Raw genomic sequence first — 18,010 nt, 5'->3', positions numbered from 1 at the left:
AGGGCAATTTACTACATGTTAGAATTGCGTTCAAACGGTCTCTTTGTCATTTGAATTCGTCATGCTGTCTCTCCGTCGCTTCCACTCCATCGCGTCCATCCTGACGGCTCCACAGCTGATCCCCGTGTTCCAGCGCTGGCCAGGTTCCACTTATCCCTCGCCTCTCATGGGTATCCCAGGCCATTGATTTCGCTGTTGGCCTCCTAAACCGGCAGAATAGAGTGCTAAGAGTAGGGTCAGGTAATCAATAGCAGTTGCACAATAATGAACAAAAGGGGGTCTTCAGTGATACTTCTGTGTTATGGCTGTGACTGTCATCTGGAAAACATATGAAGGTACTTAATGTTGAACATTTCTACCAAAATCATACTCATTGCATACTTATTTAAATTCCACATGAAACAGGAGGAAAAAAGAAAGAGAGGAGTAGGAGAGCAGCATGCCAGACGAATATGATACACGTTACATTCTAATGCATGTAAATGCATTAACGTTCACTTACAGCTGAGGGATTCATTTTAACAGTCTGGGGGAAGTAAATTTGCATTTGCTTTTTCTGGCAGGGAGATAATATGCCCTTCACAGAGGGTATAAAAGAGCTGCACAAATAGATCGGCAACTGTCATCAGATCAAGTGACCAGCACGGTGAAGCTCTATAAACGAAAGCCTGGTAGAATTTGATAGATATTGATGGAGTGCATGCGATGTGGCAGTGCTGCATGTTTGGGGAGCTGCTGACCTTTGGGTGCTATGATCATCTAACAGGACAGTAGGGAGTGGATTTTATCTGTTATTTGATGCCAAAACCTGCAAAGCAACAACAGAGAGTGCACATGTAGCTTGTGCATGCACTGAAACACTTTTATGTACCCCTTTATGTTTGCTGGTCTTCAGTTGTTGTTGTTTAGGAGTGGGAGTCTTTTCCTTATTTAGGCTAATTGGTCAAGTAACGTGTCTACGGCAATGTTCTGTGAGAGGGTGATGCTTTTGTGCTGCATGCTAACATTAGCATGCTAACATTCTCACTATGAATAGCATGCTCATGCTCAGCAGGTAGCTTGTAATATGGACCATAATCCTTTGCAAGCATTCCACAATACTAGCGTTAGCTAATTAGCGCTGAATACAAAGTACCGCTGAGGCTGATGGGACTGTCATGAGGTTTACAGGTCTTCGGTCCTAAAACAAAGTATTGGAAACATTTTAACTGATGAAAAGTCAGGGTTATTATAAGGATTCCTCCTCTGTGTTAAATGTCATTTTTTTGGTATCTGAACACAAAAGGTACTCCGACCAAGTATAATTTTGTGACTAATTGGAAATGGATTTGTAATGGATAAACCATCCCAGACACCAAAATGTAAACCCATTGGTGGCAGGTCTTTTAACCAATTTCTGAAAATGAGTCAAGATTGACTGGATGTTTTGCTCAGGACGCCAATTACCTAAAAAACACAGTTCAAAATGTTTCGCCAAGCTTCAGTGCTGTAGGGATGAAACAGAGCTGCTGGCTGTAGACTCTTATATCCAATTTATACACTTGCCTTTATCTGATGTATTTTAAGGAAATCCTTTTACTGATATCCTGCATTGGATACCCTCTTATCATATTGCCATCAACTTTAATGTTTTTTTTAATCTCTCATTTGATGTGTTGTGATGGTGAGAGGAAAAAAAAGTCCTGGCAATCAGATTAAATCTGCCATATGTGTCCAGACATAATCACGCTGTTTCTTGGAAGCCCAGGCGGTTAGTCATTACCTTCTGGTTCTGGTCATATTCCCAGTGAAATAACCCAGAAATAGCCAAGTCGTTCATCTGTGCATAAATTGCAAATTTAAAGCAACAACAACATGTTTTGATACGAATGCAGAGGTGCCACAAAACATCACACACGTGCAATTTTTAAGAGAACTGTGAGCATTGAAATTTCCCAGATGTCTGATTGTGTTACACGTATGTGTTCCTCCCCTCACCCCTGCGCAGCATTAATCAGTGGAATGCTATAATTGCCTGGCTGCATGGCGGTCCCTCTCTGCTGCAACGGGAGAAGGGTGCCGAGTGGAATGCCAGCATCCAGGCCGCTCGCCACCTCTCCCGTCATCTGCGCCACGCCGGCCACGGCATCCAGTTCACGGGCCAAAAGGAAGACAAAGCGGATGTTCAGCTGCACAAACTCCCTCCGCTCCAGATCTGATGATTTGATTTAAATAACATTGTGTGAGATTTGACATTTCCCGAAATTCATCCAAATCATCTGCAAAAGTATGAAGAGAAGAAGATGAGATGACAACGTTGCAGGAGTGTTTTCTATCTGCAAATGCTGGGGACTAATCTTCACAGCATCGGTTGCACAGGCCTGTGTTTAGTCTCTGAATGTAAATGTACTACGATGCATCTGCATACATTCTTCCTCTACTACGTAGCACCCTTTTTCTCTGGAAGGGTCCTTCCTCCTTCTAAGGGAAATCGACTAACCCGTCTTCTTATCTTCCATCGTTTCTGCACATACCATAAGAGCAGCCTCATGTGGCGCTGTTGATGGGATTACCAGCACACCCTGCGCCATGTTGAGGATTGGGTTCTCACATATTGGATTTGTCATCCTCTCACATTCCTATCTTTGTTATGCAATGCATACATGTTTTAAAATAATTTAGAATGCTGGATTTGTCACGTGCCGATCTATTGTTCTGCTGCTTCAATCCCCTTTTGTACAACCCGATTAGATGTTTCTCTCTTTAATCCTGTCTACTTCACAGTATTTATGCAGTTTATCACGTTTTGTTGTGATTGTCCAACAGGGATCGGTAAAAACAATCTCAATTGTGTTGAGTGATGCACTCTCACTGTGCAGCCACTGACAGTTATTGTACTGTTTCATATTCTTGGCACAAACTACAAGGCTACATAACATGGAATTTAGTGAAGATGGAGCAAAGACAGCTAATGCACGTTGTAATGACCCAACGTCCTTTCTATTCTTGTTAACGAGCAATTAAAAACATTTAATTTGATGCGCATGAATGGAGCAGAAGGCGTACAGCATTATCTCACACAGGCAACACAAGATAGACCCAGCTTCACTTAGACCAGGGGTTTTCAACCAGTTTCCCAAAACTGATGGCGGGATGAAGCAGGGGCCCCCTATTCTACAGAGTTTGGTCCGTCATCTTTTATTTTGGAGCTTCGCGCTTTTTAGACGTGAGCATAGACGCGATTTGATTGGCTGGTGTGCTGTCGTATCGGCATGGAAGGTGCTGTGAGTGAACCGGTGCCCCGCTTGAGAGAGCTGCTGTGGGAAGATGAATGTGTGTGTGTGTTGTGGATTCTGAAGACATTTAAATTAGTGGGAAAAAAATTGGTTAAAAAAAAAGTTCTCATCAGCAACCAAAAATGCAGTACCTCCGCGGACCCCCTGGGGGTCGCGGACCCCCTGTTGAAGACCTCTGACTTAGAGCATATATTGGCTCAGTCATGCCAATAATGCTGGCTTCTCAGTGAGATGATTAGCGGGGTAATGCATTTTCTTGATGGTTAAGTTAGACATATTAATTCTTTGGGGGAAACGTATGTTTTAACACATAATTGCCTTCTTCGACATACGTTTCTGCAGCCCTTTTATGAAAATACTGTTGTTACAAAAAAAAAAGTTTTTCATGTGATGTATGGCTCAACCTCTCACTTAATGCAATACAAAGACTGCTATTGAACTATACATTACTTTCAACTCACTTCATGATGCCTTATGTCACGCAAAGACTTTCGATGGCTTTATGAGTCATTAACTGTTTTTTTGGAAACCATAACAGGCTCTGTATACGGGATGGACTCATTTGGTTTGTTCAATCATTAATTGGAATAGTCCTAAGTCCTAACATTATACTCCCTGTGCAGCCGGATTGATTTGCATATACAGCCAACCCCTCTGACATGATGCTTGATTATAAAGGCTGCAAACTTTTGCATGTTTGTTGATATAATTTGAGAAATGCATGTTTTTTTTATTGTAGGGTTTACTTATTATTTCATATATGACTGTCATTTCAGATAGCACACAACAAGTCTCTGTGTGGCAAGCGGAAGAAGTGAAGAACAGGGTGAGGGGGGAGGGAGGAGAGACATTTAGACCAATTCAGAGAGAGAGAGAGAGAGAGAGAGAGAGGGAGGGCGAGAGAGAGAGAGAGAGAGTGTGTGCATGTGTGAGTGAGAGATCGAGAGAGGAAGAGTGCAGGCAGAGCTCCATCCACAGCCGCGGCACACCGGACTGTCATCCTTCGCTCTGCTCCCCTTTTTCATCGGGTCCTACAGTTGGCGGATGCGGCATGGAGGCGATTTGAGACGCACCGCCGAGCCGCCAGCAGTTCCACTTGCTTCAAAAGAAGCGACTCCCTTGACGCGCGTCCGGCTGAAGTCAGAATAATGATGGAGTACTGGAGGCAATGCGCGCTGTGGTTAATAAACTGCAAGGTGCTTCCCGCTAACCACCGGGTTACGTGGGAGTCCGCACAGGTATTCGACTTGGCTCAGACCCTGCGGGATGGAGTCCTCCTCTGCCACCTGCTCAACAACCTGAGACCCCAATCCATCAACCTCAAGGAGATCAACCTCCGACCGCAGATGTCACAGGTAAAGGAGCGAAAGGCAAAGGAAACGTCTGATCCGAAAGAGCGCAACCAGACGTCGGCAACCACGGCGCTTGTTTAACGTTCTTTGGCATATCGGCACAATCAACATCCGTATTATGTCTATAATTAAGAAGATTCCAAATCACAGCAGTTGTGTATGAAATTCGGCATCATCAAATACACAAGTTAGCTCTTGGTTTTTGGAATATGTAAACTTTTAAAAGATTTGGTTGCCGCTTGTTTACGCCCCTAGTGGATGTTGATGGTCGCGGAAAACGGTAGGAATAAATCAATAATATAGGCTACATTTATAGGATATTCGCTCTAGTTCGTGATAGGATATAGCCGAAGATTAAAGGCGATCCCTGCCGCTGTGACTAGCCCATTATTGTTACTTTATTACGTGAACATTTCATACAGTCAGCAAATAATCAATATTAATAATTGACAATGACTTAATGGGAATTTTGTGGCCATCTATCGGGGCATATTTTACGTCATACTAAGAGCGAACATAACATAAAACAGACTTCCTTACATTACTGTTCCCAGTTTAAGTTTATTGTAGTAATTCATAGTGAGAACCAGTCTTCCCAGAGACCAGTGGTAACTATCCCAAACAGGGAAGTGGTGGTCATTTATGTCAAAGGATTATCAACAAATAAATAATCAGATATCTTACACATTTTAATTATGAGAGGGCAATATTGGGTTGAAATGTAATTATGATCCCCTGATAGATACGCATATATATTGGGGAATTTGGTGGCTAAATTTGAAACATCTATATAGAAAGAGCCGTGGCCACAAGGCTCTCCTGTTTGTCCGATAGGCCATCTGTTTCAATAACAGGGACGGGGCAGCCGGTGTGCAGCTATGAGCAGATTAATATTCGCCTTCATAACCGCGAATATGTGTGTCTGGCTCGGTGTCAGCACAGAGTGAGGTAGACATTCACATACTGAGCCTGCAGACCTGCTCCGTAAAAATGAGACCGTACCAGTAACACACAGACAGACACCAAGATTGTATTGATGCTACGACGCTCTCCTCAGAACATTTATTAACTATATAACTATGTAACTATTGATGTAATCCACAACCAATGGGGAGTAAGGGATCAGGTTTCAGTGCAATTACACACAAAAACACGATTTTAACGTCATCAATGGCAATGCAAATCAACTATCAAAGGATCTTTTTACTCGTAGATCTCAAAGGGAACTCGATTGGGACTGGAAGACGAGAGGCCGATTGGTCCATTTACTGTTTGAAGTCATGCTAGCAGCAATACAATTACCGATTGAGTGTAATCAATGGGTCAGCGTTTGCTGTCAGTCATGACATAATAACATGGAACGGCGCTGCCAAGCATAAGAGAGGTTGTGAACCATTATTACGCTCAGTGCCCGGCCCGGCCCACAGTAGACAGGGTTATTTATAGACAGAGTTTATATGCATGGCTGGATGGCTTACTCACACGACGCAGCTACCGTCAAGGGTTAAATTAGCATGAGCAGGCTCAGGCGGTCCCGTACACTTACGAAGCACTTGTGCAAGTTCACCTGTGTCAGGCTGGGTCACACAGTGTTTGTAAACCACGTTTCCCCCCCGGGGGGGGGAGAGTGTGAGGGTTCTCGGAAAGTCCTGGTCTCTTTGCCAGATCGATTATGGTGATTAGAAACACCAACCGCTGTAGTTACTCTTCTTTTACAGGGAACAACCTACCAGACGCCGCTGTTGTAACAAATAGTGGCAAAATGTGCACATACATCCATGCAAAATGTACATCTGTAAACATACAATATTACTCATTGGTTCTAGCGCTTTGCTATATCATATGTACATCAGCAGATCACAGTGTTGAAAAAGTGTGCAATCCCTTTTTTTATTTAAAAAAAAAATGTTTTTGTTAGATTCCCACGCAATATGCGAGAACATGTCAGCGTGGCCCTCGCAGCAGCGGACCGACAACCCCCCCCTACTGAAGTTGTAAACCCTAGGGAAACACCATACCACACCATGGATACCAACTCTTTGTACCCCCCTTCAGCAACTTTACACCCCCCGTCTCCTAAAAGTTACATTTACATAACTAAGGGCGGAGTCGCTTCCCTTTCACCTTGCATAATTCATGAGGGCCGTGGCAGCTACTTTGTCATTGGCCGATGAGAACACATGGGACGCCGCTGTGGACTCACCCATGGGACCCGCGCGATGGAGAGACAAAGGCAGTGAAGGGACAGAGCTACAAAGCTTCTGCTTGCCCTCCGCAGACGCATCTCAGAGGACACGAAGCGCCCCGAAGGCCCAGCCCACCGTGCGCGGTGGAGGCCGCGTAATTAAGGCCCAATGCTCTGGAGGGTTCACACGTGTGATGTTGGCATCAAGACAGGCGGCTTCTCATTCATTTTAACGGTGTTTTGGGGGAGATTTTAACGGGCTGTATACAGTAGGGAGTCACTTCTGTTCAGGTAGGCGGAATAAAGAGCCAGACAGCAGAAGTGAAATTAGGGTGTTGTCGCCACTAGTTTATTTACTCTTGTGGTAAAACATGAAGGACGCCACGTGTGCTCTGTGCAAAAAACATTTGGAACAAAGAGCTAAAGGTTCCGGTTGAGGGTTTTTAAAGTGAGTGTAAAGCAAAATGTTGAACCTCTTTGACGGCGAGTTTTAGCAGCGTTGTAATCATTACACAGTCAAGACACAGTCTGACCACCGCAATATACATGTGTGTCTATGTCTATACAAAAGAAAGTAACACACAGTTAGTAGATGCATTTTTTTTCTCTGTGAAAATCAGCGGTTTTCGCCGTTATGAGGAACCATGCAATACTTGTCGTTGCATAAAATGTGTTCTTACATTAAGCATGCAGAATCTCCATTGTTCTGGTTCTTGGCGCATTTGGGTTTAAAGCTCTGCTGAATCTCATTTTTTTACAGAGAGCACTGCAAATACAACACATTCCAAACGCTGCTTGTCTAAAACGGTATCAAAGACTTTAACCTCCTTTTGAGCGTATTTTATTCTGTCATAGTGCTGCTAGCTAAAGCGCGTGCTAAAAATAAACTAGCTCACAGGCTTGGCACAATGAGCCATCCGTTCTGTTCACACAAAACACAAACAAAACACTAAACTGAGCACGTGTGGTTTGATTGAAATTTAAATCTGGAAATTTGCACCCAACTCGTTAAGCCTACTGTTGCCTTGTTCTCCATCACACAGGATTTTAGGCGGCTGCTGTCGCTCTCACACAGACCTCACTTAGGCCGTGAGCCTCGACATGCACATGAATTGAGGAAATGGAAAAGAGGAAGGAAGTAGAACTAAACATGCCCTCGATCAAGCGCAGACCAAAGCGCTGCGCTCATGTCAGACACAATGAAGAGAAAAGCTGCCGCGCTCTTCACGCTGCAAAACAAAAACCTTTTTCTCTTCATTGAGCCGCCATCAAAGAAAGTGAAAGTGAAGGAAAGTCTAATTATAACGAGCATCAAGCTCAGAAAGTTTTGCGCCAAAAGAGGAGAGTTAAAGGCTTCGTTGATTTTCTGCATATTCAAAAACAACATAAAGCTGCAATGAAGACTTAATTAACCACTTATGAATTAATTATCAGTTCATTCTGGTGGTGTACAGATCCAGTAATGTTCGACTGGCGGGTATGAATTACACACTTGGAAAGCCGCTGATACATGATACATATGATGGATTTATTAGAGAATATTTTCAAGCACATGAATGAAAAATCGGCTGAATGACGACTGCTCGATAAATAGAAGAGTTGATTTGCGTTTACGGGTTTTATTCTGACAGGTGTGCTGCAGGTGAGTCGTATGAAATTGGTAAACCGGTCTGATTTAGACTTTTTTCTAATTCCATTTGCACGGACAACAATATTGTACGTTAGAGATGGTACATACGGGTATGTATATTTTATCAGGCCCGGATCCAAATTCTGTGACGTCGAACAATGAGGAGAAATGCCGGCTTCACACACACACACACACACAGACACGCCGTGCAGCCTGCTTCAAAGGCTCCGCAGCTCTCTTCACTGGCAGAGACAAAAGTTAGCGAGAGATAGAGAGCGTGGGAGAATGAGAAAGACAGAGAAAGAAATGTCTTGATTTTCCTTTGGGCTGCGCACAATAACATCCCTCACGTGGGCTCGACATAACAGATTGAGATTCTTTGTAAAAACATTGAATAACAAAAAAAAAAAAACGTGCAATTTAGTGGGTTAGACTTCAGATTAGGCAATAACGTGTAATTAGAGAGATTAGAGAAGGCTATTTCGGGATTGTCATGGCAACAGAAATTTAAGGTAGTCGGTAGAAAATCAGAAAAGAGGTCATAGATAAGTGAGGTGTAATCACATGAGGCGTTAAAAGAGGTTGATAATACTTTGTGGATGTCTGCATGTGAGTGTGTGTACGCATGTAATCCGTATCAGCGCTCTTGGATGAGATCCACCGTACGTTATCTCTGTATCAATAGTTGCAGCTCCCAGCCTCCACTTTGTGTCTGAACAGCAGTTAGTCCATAACGCAAATCAGTGCTTTTCTGTGATTTGTTCTGCAGTGGAGCCTAATTCATATTTGAAATGTTCCTTTTTTTGTGGCAATGACAAACCACAGCGCAACACGTGAAGCCTTTAGTGTAGTTCACAGCTCAGCTTCTCAACCGAATGTTGAAAGCCTGCATGCAGTTAGTGGCACTATTTGCATCCAGTCAGACTTTATTTTCTCATAGTGTCAATTTGCTGCAACGCCGCTTCTTTTGCTGCCCTTTTCTGGGTTGTCTCTCTGTGAACAAGAAGCCATAAGCTCACTTTATACTCTCTATCGATATTGTATGCATACTCATACCTTCACCCCAGTGGATTTGCATTTAGACGTTGCTCACAGCTCACGTTGCGCGTTTTGGGTATGCACTGTGAGCGTTACGAGTCCCTCCATGACTACCCCTTGAGTTGCTGTGGCTCGGTTCCCCTCGTTGCTTCACTTTGAGGAAAGGATTGCACCTGTCAGTGTGTTAATACCACATTACTGCAGCCATGAAAGGCCCCCATCGACCTCCCCTTTCCCAGCCGAATGCAGTCGCGCCGCGTTAGCTTTGTTCCATCGGGTCATCGCGGTGGCATGCATTTTCCGTACTTTATGTACATTGACGTGGATGCAGACAACGACTCTTATTGCGATGCACCTCACTCGTGCACGAACACGTGCGCGGGGGCGAACTGACCTTCCATTGCGTCACCAAGGAAACAAGGCTGCACCACAGCCAACCGGTAAAGGCTATGGTCTAGTGCACATTAAAGTATGGATAATGTATATGCTGATATTATTAGGAGATGTGGCGGTGGAGAATGTACCTGCAATCAATGTTTATTATGTTACTCAATCTGGCCGTGGACGGTTCAGTTAATCACTGTTGAGTGCTCTGAAAGCTCCCAGTAAGTCAATACTGTCTGTTGTCTTCACTGGCAAACAATCGTCATTGTAAGTGACATTTTAAGTGTAGACAGGGGCTTAGGCACTTGAGAGGGGACCAAACAGCATACGGTAGAATTGTGAAAACGATAAAAGTGGTTGTAACCTTCTTTTTTTGTGTTAAGCTTGGTGGAAGTCAGTGAGCAGTCAGGAATTGTAGATTTACTTCCAGATGATACCAACGTACAACCGTGTTGATAGCCAGCAGCAGTGTGTTACTGTCAGGTTCACTGCAGTGGAAACCTGGAGCCAAGAGAAGGTGGAGACCACTGGATCGAGCTGTACAGAAAAGCTGATTTAAAAACTAAAACCTCTACATCCTACTAAAAATAGATTGTGTCGGACCTCTTTTCTCTTTGTTTATATGAGATGCATAACGCGGTACAAGTGTAAGGATCCGGTATCGCCTGCTGCAGAGCATATTCTTTTTCAGCAGAGACGGATGCATGAAGCGTGCTGCTTTGATTGGCTGACGTTGGAAGTGATGGATGACTGTAGTCTGTTGGAAAGAGGAGTGTCTGTATTTGTGTAACGGAGACAGAGAGGGAAAGGGTGCAATAGGAATAGCACTGGCTCCTTACACGTATGACACACAGTGGATCAAGAGAAACGACACGGCCATGTGCGCCTACGCATTACCAATGCTGTGTGCGCACTTTGATGGGGCTGCTTTCTGGCAATAAAATGTAAGAATCAAAAATGCTGTACTTTTAGCATCTTAGACCCCCAATGAATGCTGAATTTGTATCAGCCGTAGTGCAATCCACACACACACACACACACACACACACACACACACACACACACACACACACACACACACACACACACACACACACACACACACACACACACAGGTCAGACAGCAGATGACCAGGCTCTGTCAAATGGCAAAGCAGAGCATTATTCACACCTTTTTAACACAATCTTCCAAGGCGAATAACTCGGTGGGAAGAGGAGGAGGCATCCTGCTGCAATGTTTGACCATTCAGAGTGTACATTGAATTTATTGGTCACCCTCCTATATAGAGCTAGTCACACACTCTTGAGATAAAAGTATTTGGCCTGGGTCTCTGTAGCCTGGAAGGTTCGTATCTCACACAGTAACACTAAGTCAATTCCTTTATCTAGTGGGGGGTTGGAGAAAGCGTAATGTATAAGTGGGGTCATCGGGGTTAACACCAGGATTTAATGGAAAATGGTCTCTGAGACACTCATTGGTGTTGTGGGGGAGTTACAGGAGAAGGGAGCTGGCTTTTCCCTTATTGCCTTTATTGTCATTACATGAAAGAACTATATACGCCTTTGTGCATTATCTGGTCCTGTGATGGAGACAAAGAAATCCAAGCTCCGGCTGCCACAACCTCCGTGTGCTGGGAGGAAGAAATATCGGGAAGGCAGTCTTCTGTCATCTTCAATCCATTACGAGATTTTTCACGCTAAAGCTGATCTCGCAGTTTGGGTGACCTCTATTTATGATAATGTCGCCCGACGACTTTGAGAACATGAAGAAGTGGAGTGATCTCAGTGCATTGGAACAGTAATTATTACCAACCACGCTGGAATTTCCTTCTTTAGGAGATACAGCTATGCGGCAGTACTACAATAACCTTTTTATTAAATTTAAAGGAATAGATTTCAGATTTTGGGGAAGATGTTTATGTGTTGTTTGGCAGAAAATGCTCCACTGTTTCTTTGAGCGGGTTGGTGACTTTTGTCGGTTGTTCACTGCTAAAAAGGCCGGATATACTTGGTCTATTATGGCTCTGTGGGTTATTATTATGTGCAAGTCATGTGATCATCCAGTGGTCCATTGTTAAAAGAAACATTTTTAATAGGGCAGCATTTACATTTAGTCTTCAAAAAGCCACATGCTCTCATTTTCTTTAGCACAATGACTTTTCTGCTACAATTACTTACCGTGCTGAATGGAAGGATTAGCAGGAGCCTCCCAGAGAGATATCTCCTGCAAACACAGATGACTCTCCTCACCAAAAAAAACTCCTGTCAAAACAGAACGGTCCCCCACCGGAAACCTGAGAAGTTATAGGGCCGATAAAGAGGCTGTCACTAACTAGCGGGGGATATTCGGAGTCACGAAAGTGCCCGGAAAAAGCGAGTGGAAAGACCATCTGCATGCTAGGTCAGTGTTTTTCAATCATGTGGGTTTTCTCCTTTCAAGGTTCAGCACAACCATGGATCCACTGAGCGTGGTTCTTCCCCCCCCCCCCCTAAATTCAAAAGCTGCTGCACACTAACGTTCACAACAGCCGACCTCTTGAGTGTGAGAGAGAGAGAGAGAGAGAGAGAGAGAGAGAGAGAGAGAGAGAGCAGCAGGGCGTCGGACCTTCGGCAACGTTCCACCTCCCGTTTCCTGGACGCAGCTGACAGAAGCTCCAGCATGACATGGATGTGACCTCATGGCTTGGACGCCCACTGGTTGTGCCAGAGCCTCGACTGCAGAGCAGGCATGCGCACATTATGTCATTCACTCCGGAGACGATAGCTCGGCGACGTAATCCAGGCGGGGTTTTTCAACTGGCAGACTTATCACTAGCGTTTTTCCCCCTTAACATTGCTTAAGCAGGGTTTTTTCACAGTATCCCTCTTTACTTTCCCCATCACTACTGAGTAGAGCGAGAGAGCCCTGAATTACCTCATTTGGTTGTTTGCACCGGCATTTATTCCCTCTGCAAGAGACTCATCTATTTGATTGCTATTAATTGATGCTCAACAGGCGGTGAGATAGACGAGATCCGGCCGTCTTTTACTGCGTAAATCTAGCAGAGAACAAGAGCAGGATTTCATTAAGCCCCACAATGCACGCGGGGGCCATAAACGGCTCCAGCTTGTTGCTATGGAGCTCTGACTTGTATCGAGGAATACTTAAGCAGAAATTGGATACGTATTGTGGATACAGAGCACGACCTGGCTCATCGCAGCGAGATGGCTTGTCTTACAGGAATATTTTTCCCCCTCATATTCCAGATGGCTGGCCTGGTGGGATTCCAATGCCTCCATACACTGGTCTTCCGTAAGCTGAGCGTTTTCATCAACGTGTGTGTTTGGAGCTTCTGCTAAGACGTCGCTGCATAATCTATATTTAAGTCTTTATTCTACACAACGAGGTTATTTGCAGGTTCCTTTGAAGTGCAAGAATAGGTGATGCTAGTTTCCTGTTTCTCACCCACCGACATATGCAAACAAAATAATTATATATATCTACCTCAATGTAATAAAGCAGCCAAGGCCAAAGATACAAAGCAATGCTGTCGGTGAGGCGCCCTCTCCAAATAAAATGTTTTAAAAATACCCAAACACTACACACAACAATTGTCTTTCATAGAGAGACAGTCTTTGTTCTGAGCCAAGCCAACTTGTTGCTGGCTGTGGCTTCATGTTAAGTGGACCGACCTCCACATTATTCTATAGTCCACAAAAAAATTCTTACCCATGAATGTGAAGGAAAAGGACAATTTTTTTCCCTGCTCTATAGGCTACATGCATGAGGATACAGATGTGGAAACACACACGTGAGGCCGTTCACATCCTGAGCCCCAGAGTCACTAATGCAGAAGAAAAGCTGCCAGCGGAACAGTTACTGCTTCCCGCCTCGTACTGCTACACTCTTGTTAATACAATTCCCCCTCTACTGTCTTGCGCTCAGTGTAGCAGAGACACCGTCTTTCACATGCGCGCTCTGAAGCTGCTTCCCTCAGATAATATGCCAAAGTCCTTTGGGACTCCTCAGAGACTCCAGGCAGACAAGATGTGCTTGTCTGATAAAAGAAAGTGATGTGTACAAGTGTAAACATTCAATATTATTCACTCGCTGCTCTGCGCTGCCTCTTATCTGTGGAGGGGGGGTTCTCTACATTTCTGAAGCCGTCTGTGAAGACTAATTCAATCGTTTCATATTTCATGTGTGGCCGTGCAAAGGTGTGTCATGAATAACAGAGGAAGTCCGGCAGCTTCTTCTCCGGAGGTATTTGTATTTCGAAGATGACACGGACTCAATTATTCACAGTTGTTAAGTCTCAGTTGTCAAACACGGTTGCAGGCCGGGCCTTTGAGTTTGTGCTCCGCATGCGGACTGGAAGACACATGGGGGTGTGCTCTCTTTGAGAAACAGGAAAAGCCTAATGAAATCGGCTTCCTGCAAACCCGTTACCCAAGAATTAGAAAAAGGAGAAGGAGGTGATGAGACAATGTGTTACGAATAAGTATCTGCGTAGAGTTGAGAGATGAGGTTCGATAGGGAGGGCGGTAGATGCAGTTACTAAACTAAAAGTCACGTTGTAGAAGAAATGACTCAATCAATCTAAAAACAGAACGATGTTGCCTTTGGAACGATTCCTCCTGCCGTGCTCCCGTACTATAAAAATAATAATTTAGCATTCACATTTTTTAAATCTTCCTTTAAATCAAGAGGAATCCAGTGTTTCTCAGTAGTCGTTGTTTATTTCAGAAGCTGGGCAGACACAACGGCTCACAAACCCCTCTGAATTGGCTGTTTACTGCTGTTGTTGTTGTTCCATCATTGCAGTTCCATCATCCCCGTTACATATGTTCTGATTTGTGTTATCATTATAACTACTGCATGTATATCAACTTTTAATCCCTCCAACATATTGAAAATGTACAACGAGGGTAAACAATGATGTTTGCAGTGTATAACGTCTCCAGAAAAATGCACATTCACCAGCGAGGTCACAGTGAAAAGCACCATTATTTTCTAACCCCCCCCACTCTTTCACCAGCCCTCTTTTTTATTCCATCCTGTATCAACTACAGGAAAGTCAAGCAGCTTAAGTTACACGTACGTTGGCTAACTACCATATTTTGACACCTTTCCCTCCACTTCTGCCTGCCACTCTTCAGAAAGAGAGCAAACCACCTTAGAAAGCCACACCTAATATATATATATAATAATATTGGGCCCCCCCCAACCCCGTCGTCTTTGTTTCATTGGGGAGCATTCAGCGTTAATGGCTGCATCATTTGGATAAATTGTTTCTGGATGAAGCTCCATTAACATGAGTGAGATTTTGATTTAGGATGCAGACACGGCAGAAAACACACTCAGTGGATGACCTTGTTTATTAGAGGAGTTGCTTATTGATTGTTTGATTAAATTTGCTCAGGTCAAGGTGCACTCGCGACTGGGCCTGTAATTAAGCTTACAGCGAACAAAAAAACAGCTGATTATTGGCAACAACCATTGTTAGCATCTCGGGATATGAGGCTCAAATTACCATAACACCACGATGAGCTGAGAGACATAATTCACTCAAACTGACACCCTAATTCCCCTGAATTTACTATGAAAGCTTAATACAAAACATTCGGAGTTTGGTCATTCTCTGGGAGCTTTATTGTTTGTCTCTTATTTATTTGGCATACAAGCAAAATATATATCAAACTTGGGTTATTCCTGATGTGCCAGCTGATAATTAACATAACATTGCAGGACAGAAATGGCAAATATATGTAGATGAAATGACAAGTGAACAAACTAAATGTTTGTGATCATCTCCAAACAGAGAGGTGAGAGATCTAAACAACATTTCTACTGCAGTTACATCACTCTTTACTAGTCGGAGCAAATCCGATCCCTCCATCCGTCTCCGTGGTCGGATAAATCCTCTCTTTCTAATTACCCGTCATTCCACTGTTCTATTTCCACGGGAAATACACGATATCAATGAAACAAGACGCCCTCACGGGGCCCGTAAAACAGCAATGAATCCATGTTTTAGAGCCTGGGTTCTCCAGTGGGACCAGGAGGTCCTCTGCTGCCTGCCCTGATTAGACAGCCGGAGTGAAAGCTGCACCGTAGCAGGCAGAACAGCAGCACGTGAGCCCATTCTGTGGCGTTAAACATGGAAAGGAAATATAAAAAAAATTGTGCATGTTTATTGCTCGGCGAATCGCTCACAGATGAACCTTCTCCGTCTTCCCAACGCAGTTTCTGTGCCTGAAGAACATCAGGACGTTCCTGGTGGCGTGCGGCGACGTATTCGGCATGAAGAAGAGCGAGCTGTTCGAGGCCTTTGACCTGTTCGACGTCAGAGACTTTGGAAAGGTAAGACGTGAGGCAGAGGCCTCGGAGTCCCTGCGACGACGGCGTGGCCCTCACTGTGTCTGCTAGCTGTCCCCAGAGACTGAATTGAATCAGCCAATGTGCCTTTAGGCCTACAGTGGATGCTGGGGAACGTGGGCAAATGTATTTATAAAAGGGTAGAGAGCTCCTTTATCTTGGACTTGGGGTTTTAAATTAGAACTCAGGTGCACACATCAGCCGTTCCATGTGTTTAGTCCCTTTTTGTACTTCTCACTGTAACAGCAACTTGGATGGCCTTCAGCATCATTAGCTGGCCTTCCTGACATCGCTGGGGCTAATCAACACGGTCTTCCTTTTGCAGATTGCCTTACACTCCTTAAGCGCCAAGCAAAAGCCGAAGTCAGCAACATGACCCAGCAGTTTAATCGCTTCCTCTCATTAGAGTGAATCCGCTTCAGCGCGCAGACTTTTACGAGGGGTTACAAGTCTGGCTCATTACTTTGATCGGACTCTGTCTGCGGCTCCTTGACGGCCCTGCTGCTGCCCACTTGAAGTCAACAGGAGGTTCACTTAGAAAAGAGAGAGAGAACAAAGCTGCCGGACGCTGGTGTGCATGCTGTTTATGAGACAACAGGGTTGTGTATCTTCTTTTTAGATGTGTGCACATGTGTCAGCGGGAGAAGCACAGCGCCACACTGATTGACCAGTGATCGTATTCCTACATCTAATGGCACACACCTTTATAGAACATCAAGAGACGGTCATATTCTTATCAGCTGAGATTAAAGAAATACACCACATGCGGTAAATCTGCCCCAGAATAATAACACAAAGGGATGTTATCGTCATGTTCTTCATATCAGAAGTGAAATATTGTGGTTACGATAACAAAGATAACCAGAACCAGGTCTGAGCGAAGAAGACTGTTGCTGCAGTAAAATGAAAGGTTTTCTAATTGGACTGTTGGAAACATTGAGCAGCTAAACCGACACTTTAATGAAGCTTTAATGAAGGATTTGACTTAATGATACGTCGATACAGGACTTCAGATGGCCTCTTAACGATGCAATATGTATGAAAAAAAGCCACTACCGGGACAACACACTCCACATCTTATGAAAAGTATTTCGACGAACAGATAAGGGAAATGAAAAAGGCTTTCGATATGACCAGCAGCACCTTTTTCTCCTTATTGCAACGCTCGCTTTTGCTGGTGTGCCGAGCTGATTCAAGAAGATGAGAGCATTAAGTATTCTATTTATTAAGTCTTCATGTAATTAAAATCACATTTTGGACCTTCGCAACTTCTTTCTTCCCCCTTATTGGGAAATATTTTCAGAAGAAAATTGAAGAACAAACAGTGGCTCAGTGAATTACTGCAGGATATTCCAAAACAAATCTTCTTTCTTAAACGCCCCCAAAAATGCTTTGTGGATTTTCTGATCCTTGTGATATTAGATTCATGTGCTTTTAAAGAAACCAACCGTCATAGAACACGGGTTTAAAGGTTTAAGCTGCTTCTGGAAAAGGTCACATATAGTTATACAAAAACGAAGTCAGACTGTGTGCTAATGATGAGGCCACATCCAGCTAGCTTAGCTAAGTGTAAAAAAAACAGCTATTATCTGTATTGTATTGTTTAGCAAACTAATTACCGTGTGTCCATTGAACTTTTCAAGTACTGTAAGGCAGTTTTATGTCTCGGCGATGCCTGACGAGCTGTTCCCCACCATGTGCAGCATGCTAACCTAAGCTAGCTTCCCTCTGGCTGCAGCGTCCTAATAAGAAACATACAGTAGGTGAGTCATGCTATGAGATGTATCA

The 18,010-nt window shown here is 44.0% G+C and overlaps 1 protein-coding gene across 4 annotated transcripts in view; it reads left to right on the top strand.

The window, feature by feature from the left end:
• The first annotated feature begins 4,138 nt into the window (after positions 1-4,138).
• The window catches only part of vav3a (vav 3 guanine nucleotide exchange factor a), a 66,578-nt gene continuing 52,706 nt past the window's right edge, over positions 4,139-18,010 (top strand). For all 4 annotated transcript variants that reach the window (XM_040167223.2, XM_078095652.1, XM_078095653.1 and 1 more), the window contains exons 1-2: positions 4,139-4,630; positions 16,091-16,207. In XM_040167223.2, the coding sequence (XP_040023157.1) occupies positions 4,424-4,630; positions 16,091-16,207 (324 nt within the window). In that variant the 5' untranslated portion in view covers positions 4,139-4,423. The remainder of the gene's footprint in view (positions 4,631-16,090; positions 16,208-18,010) is intronic.

Source organism: Gasterosteus aculeatus, chromosome 21 (genome assembly GCF_964276395.1).
Source record: "Gasterosteus aculeatus chromosome 21, fGasAcu3.hap1.1, whole genome shotgun sequence".
Lineage (NCBI taxonomy): Eukaryota > Metazoa > Chordata > Actinopteri > Perciformes > Gasterosteidae > Gasterosteus > Gasterosteus aculeatus.
The sequence above is the reverse complement of the archived record's forward strand: the minus strand, read 5'-3'. Positions and strand labels throughout refer to the sequence as shown.